Source organism: Anopheles stephensi, chromosome 2, assembly GCF_013141755.1.
Source record: "Anopheles stephensi strain Indian chromosome 2, UCI_ANSTEP_V1.0, whole genome shotgun sequence".
In the NCBI taxonomy this organism is placed as follows: Eukaryota; Metazoa; Arthropoda; class Insecta; order Diptera; family Culicidae; genus Anopheles; species Anopheles stephensi.
In genome coordinates, this window is record NC_050202.1 from 84,283,308 (window position 1) to 84,293,659 (window position 10,352).

The 10,352-nt window shown below is 47.8% G+C and overlaps 3 protein-coding genes across 5 annotated transcripts in view; 1 reads left to right on the forward strand and 2 right to left on the reverse strand.

Moving 5' to 3' along the window:
- The first annotated feature begins 335 nt into the window (after positions 1-335).
- Positions 336-10,352, forward strand: part of LOC118508259 (cytochrome P450 4c21-like) — an 81,740-nt gene continuing 71,723 nt past the window's right edge. For 2 of the 3 annotated variants that reach the window (XM_036047886.1, XM_036047884.1), the window contains exons 1-5: positions 336-723; positions 818-1,073; positions 1,416-1,542; positions 1,631-1,828; positions 1,903-2,806. In XM_036047886.1, the coding sequence (XP_035903779.1) occupies positions 372-723; positions 818-1,073; positions 1,416-1,542; positions 1,631-1,828; positions 1,903-2,481 (1,512 nt within the window). In that variant the 5' untranslated portion in view covers positions 336-371 and the 3' untranslated portion in view covers positions 2,482-2,806. Of the gene's footprint in view, positions 724-817; positions 1,074-1,415; positions 1,543-1,630; positions 1,829-1,902; positions 2,807-9,838; positions 9,991-10,352 lie in introns of those variants that run through there. The other variant, XM_036047885.1, reaches the window with a different exon arrangement.
- Positions 2,731-3,546, reverse strand: LOC118508265 (general odorant-binding protein 84a-like). Its single transcript, XM_036047896.1, has 3 exons — positions 3,234-3,546; positions 3,024-3,153; positions 2,731-2,945 (listed from the first exon to the last, which is right to left on the reverse strand). Exons 1-3 carry the CDS (start codon positions 3,519-3,521, stop codon positions 2,857-2,859), a joined length of 507 nt encoding a protein of 168 aa, XP_035903789.1. The 5' UTR covers positions 3,522-3,546; the 3' UTR covers positions 2,731-2,856.
- On the reverse strand, positions 8,333-8,908 carry LOC118508266. Its single transcript, XM_036047898.1, has 2 exons — positions 8,778-8,908; positions 8,333-8,699 (listed from the first exon to the last, which is right to left on the reverse strand). The coding sequence occupies exons 1-2, from the start codon at positions 8,821-8,823 to the stop codon at positions 8,428-8,430; spliced, it is 318 nt and encodes a 105-aa protein (XP_035903791.1). The 5' UTR covers positions 8,824-8,908; the 3' UTR covers positions 8,333-8,427.

The window sequence follows — 10,352 nt, forward strand, 5'->3', positions numbered from 1 at the left end:
AACCCGTCGCGAAAATAATTGCATAAATTATGCTCACGTACGCATGTCTTTCCGTGGTCGTGCCCTTGCTCCCACAGAGCTCCCCGTGGCCCATCGCTCGCGCGGTTTGCACTAATTTTCGATCGGTATTGTACACGCACCGTTGGCCGTTGGCGGAAAACATCAACACACCCTTCTGCTTTTCTCCTTTCACCCTTTTTGCTGCACCCTTCGATGCTGAACACGGCACGGCGGGGGTTACTTTCGACCGGGTGGCCACCCACTAATAGCTGCACCAGCTCGTGATTAGGCCCGTGCGTTCCGTCGGTGCACGTGCATTACCTAGCGACAGTTGCATTTTTGTGTGCAGTGTAAACGGTCGTCCAAACGCGATGCTTCCCGGGCTCTTGGTACTGGCGGTGATCTTGTGCTCCGTAACACTGTCCTGGTACTGGAAGCAGCGGTTAAGGTGGGCCGATCGACTGCCGCGTGCCCGGCCCGTCCATCGGTGGTTAGGAAATTTGGGCGATTTTCTGGGTAAAAGCCCGGGTGAAGTGTTTCTGGTGCTGGATCAACATTTCCGGCAGCATGATCGTTTGTTTACGCTGCGCTTTGGATCACAGCTTGCGATCGGGATCAGCCATCCGGAGTTGGTGCAGACCGTGCTGACGCATCCCGACTGCCAGGCGAAACCGGATCTTTACAAGGTGGTACGGTTGCCGAACGGGCTGCTGGCGGCCAAATGTAAGCTGAAAGGATATCATTTTTTACTGTTTGGTTGGTAATCGTGCCTGTGTTTGCGTGTGCGTGTGTGTGTTTGTGTCTCCCCGTTGTGTAGACGATGTGTGGAAAGCGCACCGGAAAACGCTCAACTCAACGTTCAACGCCCGCATACTGGAGAGCTTTGTGCCGATCTTCAACGACTGTACACAGCGGCTGGTGGGACGTTTAGATCGTTACGCACAAACAGGCGACCAGTGCAACATCCTGGAGTACATCTCGGCCTGTACGCTCGAGATGATAAGTCGAACCTCGCTCGGCGGGAAGGTTCTCGAGCGCGACGGAGCAGCCCAATTTATCGCCAATTTAGAGGTGTAAGTGTTCACAATCGATACTCGATTACGGGGGCCGATTATCAGACGTTCGTTTTGCGGACCCACGAAATGGAAATTGTGACGCCAATAATTGCACGTGTCAGCAGCGCGGTGGAAATTTCAAATGAACATTTGCGGTCGAGCTGACGGGAGTGGACGCGAAGCAATAATTATACGATTGATTCTGATTTCTGGTGCTATTAAACTGTTAGATAATCCCCCGCCCGCTAAAGCACATGCTGTGGTCCGTGTGGGTGGATTATGATTTTAGCTAATTAGTTTTGCAATTAGAAGGTTGTACGCCGTGAAATAAAATTGAAAATTTCCATTTTTCCAACACAGCGCACTCAAGACGATTGGGGTGCGAATTTTCAACATTTTCCTGCACATTGACTTCATCTACCAGTTGACCGAGCTGTATCGGAACGAAATGCGAGCAATCAACATTTGCCAGCAGTTTACGCGTAAGGTGGGAAATCGGCCGGAAGTGCTATTAAATCATTCCTGCGGTGGATGTTTGTACTGTTGATCACTCTTCTCGTTGCTAATCCGTACAGATAATCCAGGATAAAAGGAAAGAGATTGCACGTCTTTTCGACGGAACGAACAACCAGCCGGAACAGGACGCGGCTTCCCAGTACCGAAAGCCGCAGATTTTCATCGATCAACTCATGAAGATGCCACTCACCGATCCGTCTGCACGCCATTTTTCCGATGAGGAAATTTCGGACCACATCTACACGATGATCGTGGCGGTAGGTGTTAATCGTTGTGCAATTGCGCATTATGCTTTCCGTGCTAACGGACTACATGCTCTCCCGCACCCCAGGGCAATGAAACATCTGCTACACAATTAGCACATACCTGTTTGCTGCTTGCGATGCATCCCGAAGTGCAGGCCAAAGCGTACGAAGAGGTTAGCGGGTTGGTCTTCTCACCCGATCAGGAGATCACGATCGAGCTGATGAAAGACCTGCACTACGTGGAGTGTGTACTGAAGGAGGCGATGCGTTTGATGCCGGTCGCACCGATCGTTGGACGGCAGAATTTGGCCGAGATTGTGCTGGACGGACACCGGATACCGAAGGGCAGCGTGTTTTTGTTCCACTTCTACGCACTGCATCGGCGCAAGGATGTGTGGGGACCGACGGCCGATGAGTTCGATCCGGGTCGCTTCCTTGGCGACGGTGGTGAACGGCACCCGTACGCACATTTACCATTTAGCGGTGGTCCACGAGGTTGCATCGGGTATCGGTACGCTATGATGAGTTTGAAGACGCTGCTGGCACAGATTTTGAGAAGCTACGAGCTAACGACGAACCTTCGCTACGAGGACATCCGGTACCAGTATCAGATTTCGTTAAATCTTGCCTTTCCGCATGCGGTGCAGCTACGACGGCGGAATTGAACCGGGTACTAGCTGTAGTTGTTTATATTCTGTAGTGCTACGAACTGTCATTTGAGCGACAAACCGACTGACAGATGGGGCGTTAGCTGTAGCGTTATTATTAGCGTATGTGTAGTAGTGTGCAACGAGAGCCGCTTCACCATAGCAGGCATGGACCCTGGAAGTTAATAAAAGTATAATTTTCAGTTGCACCGTTTCCGGGAAAACATCGTCCGCGAACAGTAATAAAAGGCTTCAATCAATTTCAAGTTCAGGATGCTTTAAAATGTGTGCAGTTTATTGTGTGCTCCGTTAGCTGCTAGCGCTTATGTACACGTCTGTCACGGTAAGGTACGTATCGGCCGGTTTCGGGAATTCGGAATCACATCGGCGACTTTACTTATTATCCTTGCTCTTTCCATCCACCAGTGCCCGGGTCATGATGCAGCGCGTAAAGAGGTATGCCTTCTCGCAGCCGGATCCAGCTGCCGGTTGGGAGAGAGAACCAAACAATGAAAACACCTTTTTTTTTTGTCCGAAATGGAAATGAGGCAAAAACCTACTCATCTCGTCCAGACACTCATCGACCGTTTCGCTGGAGGTGGCCCAATTCAGTGCGAGCGCCGTCTCCTTATTAACCTTGTCGTCCTCCGTCAGTATGCCGAGTGTTTGCAAATAGCACCGGATAAAGCACTGCGGAAAATGGCAGATTGAAAATCGATTTTCTTTTCCCCCGCACAAAACCCCCAACCGCTGCCGCCTGGCGCACTCACCAACGGTATCCGGTCGGTTTCGTCCGGGAAGCTTCCGGTTTCGTTCAGCTCGGCCAGGTAGTCGGGCTGGATGACGAAGGTACGGTTGCACTGGGCCACCGCCTCCTGCATGGTGATTTCGGGCATCTTTTTGGCGGTGGCCGAATCGGCCAGCTGGGCACCCCGCTGTTCGGTGTTGTCGTTGTTCATCATGCTGCAACCGTGCGCACCTTCCGGCATGGTGGCCACCTGCAGGGTGAGCAGCAGCAGCAACGCGTACAGAGGAACGGCAACGGTGCGTTGTTTCATGGTGAGCTGCTGTTGGAGGGTGCTACCGCCTACCAGAGAAAAGGGGAAACCAGGAACAAAAAGGTAACAACAAGCAACATAATGTTTTAGCACATTAATATGTGCTGGATATTGAAGGGAGCTTTGGGCGCTGTTTGGAATGTGTAACGTACGTAGTGGATGTGGAGGAAATGTTTCGAAGCATAAAAACAAGCGCAACGAATGCAACGATTGCATGCTGCAAGAAGCACCGGGTGCAGCATGTGCAACATTTTCCTCCCAGCTGCTTGTTTTGTCACCAAAAAGTTGAGCAGAATGGTTTTTCCTCGTTCCCTGCTCGAGCATTTGAAATTAGCTGGAAGCTGGACGAGTTTTTCCAACGTTGGGAAGTACATTACAGGAATGTTTTTAGTATATAAACCATTACAGAAATGAGCATACGATGTGCAACATGCCATTAGCATTGAAATGGAAGACATAGCCCAACCTCCCTCTAATCCATAGCATTCCCGGTAATGAACCTTCACTTTCATGTTGGTTGAAAAAGTGCATTATCACGAATGTAAATGCGCTCCACACCGCAGGAAAATGCTCGTTGATGCGGAAAGTGTTTGTTGTTGGCACACAATTAGCAAACACACGGCACCGCACGCCATGCACAGGCGAATCCGTGCAGAAGTCGTTACTCCGAGGCGGGGGAAGCTTTAAGATGGCTCACTCTTGAACAAGGTCCCGGAGGTGTCGATTACGCGCACATCAAAGCGATTTTCGGATTGATTTTCAAATTTTTGTGTTTTGGCAATGGTGGGGAAAAACAAAAACCGAAAGCTTGTTGATTTTTTGTCTGTGGCGCGGTTACCAGGATCGGAACGATTGGAAATTTAATATTTATCTGGCTGCCATGCTCTAGTGTTTTTCATCCGTATCCGCCGCGATTCGTTGCCGAGTGTCGGGTTCGGTACGGTAAACTCCCGAGCGAAAAATTATAATTTAACGCGAACCGGAAGTGGAAACTGTGGAAGGAAAACAAAACCATTCCCGACCGGCGGGGGTTTCGGGAATTTGCATGCAAAATACCATAAAGCATAAAGAGCATTAGACGAAAACCCCACTCCGAGCCCGGCTCATCTCTTTCGCCCGCCGTGAGGGACAAAATATTTTCCCACTTTTCAACACTCCGGACTCCAGCGGCTAAAGATGCGCTGAAAACAGTCCTCGGGTGTGTGTGTGTGTGTGCGTGTGGAAGTGTCTTTTTCTCTTTTGGAGGTTCTTTTTTCCGGGAAAAATACCGGAAAAAGGAAAAGCATCGCCGAACGGGCGGAGATGCCCATTTTCGGATGTTTGGAAAACAATCTCGTCGCCATGATTCGGTTCGCTTTTTTTTTTCTTCTATTCGTTCTTCCTTTTTTGGGGTGTCTTCAAGCCGGAAAAGTGTGATGAAAATGGAAACACGGGGCGTTGGTTGGTTTCAATTTCACGCGAACGTAGCCCCGCGAAGTTTTTCTCTCCCGGGGGGAGCAGGAGGCGTCGTCTGCCGACAGCATAAATAAATGTGGCGTGCATGATTCATGCGATTTTCTCCACCCTCCGGGGGAGGAGCGGTAACTTACCACCCTTCCTCCCACCACAAGTTGCAACCCGTACAATGGTTGTCGAACCGCTTCAAGAATCCGAGCTTTTCCGAACTTTGTGTGTGTGTGTGTGTGCTTGAAGCTGAGGACCTGTCCGTTGTCTTGCCGGTGCGTGTGCTTTCTGTGGGGAAGAGTTTTGTTCTGGCTTCGAACGGTTTAAAGTAAACAGTGGTAAAGCGTTCGCTCATTGTTTGCACTACTAGCGGCCGGAATGTCTCGAGCGAACCGCCGTTAAACGATCGGCCAATGGGTGAGATTTCGCTGGCAAAATGGAATGGAATGGCAAAGATATTTGTCTTAGCGATGTTTGCAATGGTAAAGCACATTCTGCTTCTGCCGTTTGGTCCGTGAGGTTTATTTTAAGATGCCAGCTGCCAAGATCGAAGTTGAAGCCATTGAATGGAATTCGCTTTTGGGGAAGTTGTGAGTATGTCACTTCTGAACCGCATAGCCGTTTTATGGGATTTTAGTGCGAGTAACTACTAGTAAAACTGAGTTTAAAGGAGAGGGACAGTTAAAGTACCGATATTAACGATAGATTATGAGCTACTATTCGATCCGGATTGATAAACGTAAGTACACAAAAAAAACTATTCATTGCATACTTTCAGGCGTTCAGGCAACGCAACACTCATCTTGTTTATACCTGTATCGTGCAAGATTTCAAACACCCATGAATAACGATCACAGCAAATCGTGGCCTAAAAGTCACATAAGCGTCTGGCATCCCTTTTCTTCCCTTTCACATAGGAATCGTGTTCTACTCCACAAAAAGCGATTTAATTTTTTATTTCCTCATGCCCATAAACTTTTGGAGGCACTCGTATCACTGTCTGCCTTGGGAAATTACACGCCCAATCAGCCGGCCCATTCGAAGCAATCGTTCAAGCTTATCGATCAAAACCGGGGCGTAGGAAGTTCGGTCGGAAATGGTGCGTGTGTTGGTGCAAGCAACACGCATGAATAAAATCACCATCCGAATCAAGGAAAGGGCGCGCTTCTCGGGTCTCGCGCCCTCCCTCCCTCCCAAACAGCTAATCTCGTAATGTGTTCCAAGGATTATTTATGCTTCGGGCGAATCCGAAAACACTTTCCCAAAACAACCTTATCTTATCGTGAGCGGGCTTGCCACGTCTGCCGGCACATCACTACATGAGTAAGCACATGTAAATCACACTGAATCGGCAATCAATTATGCTGTAGGCCTGTGTTGGCTATGGGTGGGTGCATTGTCGTGAAAAAAAGGACTCAGACATGAATCCGTTCCTTCCCCCCAAAGGACCGAGGCATCGTTTTGATGGTGGCGCACAAATTCCGCTAGATGGCGACACTGTGCTTGCCATGTCGTAGACATAGTACGCTCGCTAGCTTGGTTGGCAATAAGTTTAACTTAGCACACCCAGCTGGCTCGCACGACGGTTAGCCGAACCAAAGGTCACCGTGGTAGCGGCGGCGAATGTGAACACATTTTTCTTGGTTAAGTTTCCGGAGAAAATTGACTGTAAGTGAGTTAAAAATATCAACGAACGAACGAACACGGTTTGATGAAAGTTTCACAGAACGCCACGAACCGCTACCGCTTTGCGAGCGACACACGAGCAGAAGCAGTACATTTTTGCCGGGTGGTACGGTGATTCCTCGCGCGGCGCTAAATGTCAAGAAGAAGTTTGGAGAATTTCGCATCATTTTCACACGCGCCTAAATGTAGGCTAGTGTTAGCCGCGAGCCCGAAAGGCTTGTGAACCTTTGTCGCGGGGCGTGAGTTGAAATTGTTCCAACCCAGCCCAGGCCAACTTTACTAATTCCATTTTCGTGCGAAAAGGTCTACCGAAAACTGGTGTGTGCCTTTCAGCGGGACCGGAGACTTAACACGCTCGATGCTGATACGGCCGTTTCGGTGGGAGGAAGGATTATAAATCGTTCTGTCGTACGCATGCAATGAAACGCTGCGTTTGCTTTTCACTTGCGCTGAGAAATGCACAAAAATTGCTGACAGCTATGGATGGACGCCTTTTTATTTTCGGGTTGGTCTGTGCAGAGTTAGAGGACACGAAACACGGTTCAAGAATTCGGTTCGCTTTGAAGCAATCACTGTCAGTGACAGAATTCCGTAACGCTATCACATTGTTGAGCTCGTGCTTCTTGGAACCCAGTGCGAGTGAATTTGGAGGAATTTTGCATCCAGCATCAGTATCACTTTTCTTACTGTCTATTTGGCTATCGCAATCGTCGCACATTCACACACACGCACACACGAACCTTTTTCGAAAGTATCTTTAGTACCCGGTCTCACGCTGGACGTGTAATAAATCGAAACCCATGCTCGATGAACCATTTTATACACACAGCATGATGCCGTCCAGCTAGAGGATGAAATACCGGTTGACATTTCGCTTGACACGCTGACATGATGGACAATTTGATCGAATTATGATTGGACTATTTCCGGCAAGGTCAATGGGAGAAAATTTTCAACACAGCCACAGCTACACGGCTATTCTCGTTACAATTGTGCTCTCGTCTACTCTCATTGTTTGAATCTACCTACCCTTCACGGCGTGTGTGTGTTTGTGGAAAAGTTGGAAAAATTATCATTCACTGCAATTGATGGCATTCAAAATGATTGCTTTTGTGTGTTTGGTGAAGGTTTTTCCGGGTGATTGAAGTGCTAGTGGAAGTGCGCTCGTGATGGTAAAATTAAGTGTTTACCTTCAATTTTTCACTTAGTGTATAAAGTTTTGGTGGATCTTTGCACACCACGCAAGCTTGCAGCAAAGCATTACCGCCTGAGGGTGGAAAACGTTAAACAGGAAACGCATGCAAACTGTATTTAAAGCTCGCGGGTGGATCCAAAGAGCTGACGGTCGCGGTAATCAATTTTGCTGTCACATTAAACGCGCATGAACGCTCCGGATCGGGTAATGTATGGAGAATATGTGTGCATTTTAAACAGGCCCATTACGGCGAAATGGATCAAAGGACATGGTGTATGATGATAGTCGCCTCGCCGCATGAAGGATGATGCTACTCGCCGGGTGGGCACACCCTGGGTGCGTTAATTCTGCCGTTTGCTCCAACCGTTGGCATGATACTGAAATGAATATGTAACGTCAGTGGAGTCTAGCGTGTGTGTGTGTGACTAATTAATTTTGGAACTAATTTCTGTGATATCCAGTTCGCGTTAGACAGCTTACAGCAGTGTAATGGATTTTTGTGTAATATATTTGCATTTTCCAGAGCTTCTCATCTACAGCGTCGTCGTTATGCGGTCGAAATTATTTTTCCTCTTGATCGGATCAGTTCTTGTTCTTGTTGTTTCGGCTGTTGATGCGGTTGGCGAGCCGCGTTCCCAGCTGGTTCGGGATACCTCCACCAATGTTCGACGGCATGGTAGCGTTCTCGGCACCGCCGACACCTTCGGCCGGGTTCGAGGGAACGGTCGTGTTCAGGTTGTTGCCCAGGTCTCCCGGGTTCGTCTGGTTACCACCGACCGGCGCCTGGATCTCACCGATTTCCGGCGTCGTCATACCGCTGGGCAGCTGGTCCAGCTGGGGAGCAGCGTGGATGGCTAAGAGGAGGACCCACAGAGCACCAAAAAGACATTAATCTTCGTAATGAAGAAGTTAGACGAACGAAGGGCACTTACCGGCAATGACCAGAAGGATGGCAAAGGCAGCAACTTTGAAAGCCATTGTTAGGTTGTTGGGGTAGCTGTTTGAGGAGTTTGGCTCGTTTACTGATGTACAACAAGTACTGATGTGACTTTTCGTACCAATACGGTGGACTATTTATACTTGGTTTGCTGAAAGCTGGGTGCCTACACGAACCCAATCATGTGGCTAATGTCGGTGCGATATCTTATATGAATATTAATTATGGTTCCTCGTATCTGCTTTCAAGTCCATTAGCCTCGTTTGTTGGACTTCAATTTCGCTCTCCCTAATTGCTTTTCAATGTATTCCAAAACAACAAGCAACATCGCTACTTAAACTAAAATTTAAACATGGACGAAGAATAATGTTGGTTCCTTTTTGGGACAATGTACTTAAGAGTATGTTTGCGTTTACAGCATATATTTTCAATTTTTTATGATACGAATCAGCCAACCTCTTCCAAAGATTTTCTGTTTCTCTCTTGTAGTCAGGCGATGAAAACTTAAAATTGCATACTTTTAGGAGTACACTCCTTACGTGTCATCATGGAGTAATTCTTGATGAGTTACTTACCTACAAAAGTTGTGTTAATGCCTCTATTTTTTATTCATCATGGAAGGCCTGGCCGTATTGCTTTGTTAAGGCCTCTATTTAAGAGTGAAACAAATATTTTGTTTACCACAAAAGAAAATCAATTGAAAGCTACAGACGAGATTGTATAGCGACAACTCCTTGAAATATTATTCTTCTGCACAGTATAAAGACATTTTTACAACCGCCAAGGATAATATAGATACGTTTATAAGAAGCAAATATTTAATAATATTTTCATAAAAAATGCTTCGCCTATTCTCTTAGTTTATTTCGCCAAAGCACCTTAGCATAAAACATGATTACTCCACTAAACACATTCTTATCAACAACAACATGACTGCTGAACATGACTGCCTCGGAAGCACAAAGATGATAAACATGCAATTATCGACGGTCTCTCCCCTTAGCAAATTGTCTTTTTCCCATTCTTAACTGAAAAATAGTCTTCAACCTTATACAGTTCGTGTTCGGGTGAACCTCCACCATGATACCGAAAACTAATTGTCTTGCTATCATCATAAAAAAAACCGTGCAAGCTATCATCCGCCCGAAAGTTTACTATAAAAAGCGCTGGAAGTGTTCTTTCCGTACAAACATTCATCATTCCGAACTCTAGCGTACATCTCGCCGAGCTGCTCCGTCGCATAGTAAAAATGGCTTTCAAAGTTGCTGCCATCGCCGTTCTGCTGACCATTGTCGGTAAGTCTGCAAAGTTTGCGGACCGGTTCGTTTGTGACCGGTGGTCGAAAAGTGGTGAAAAATGATCGCACATAAAACAAACTTTTCCAACTCTTTCTGTAGCCATCAATGCTGCGCCCCAGCTTGACCAGCTGCCCAGCGGTATGACGACGCCGGAAATCGGTGAGATCCAGGCGCCGGTCGGTGGAAACCAGACGAACCCGGGAGACCTGGGCAACAACCTGAACACGACCGTTCCCTCGAACCCGGCCGAAGGTGTTGGCGGTGCCGAGAAC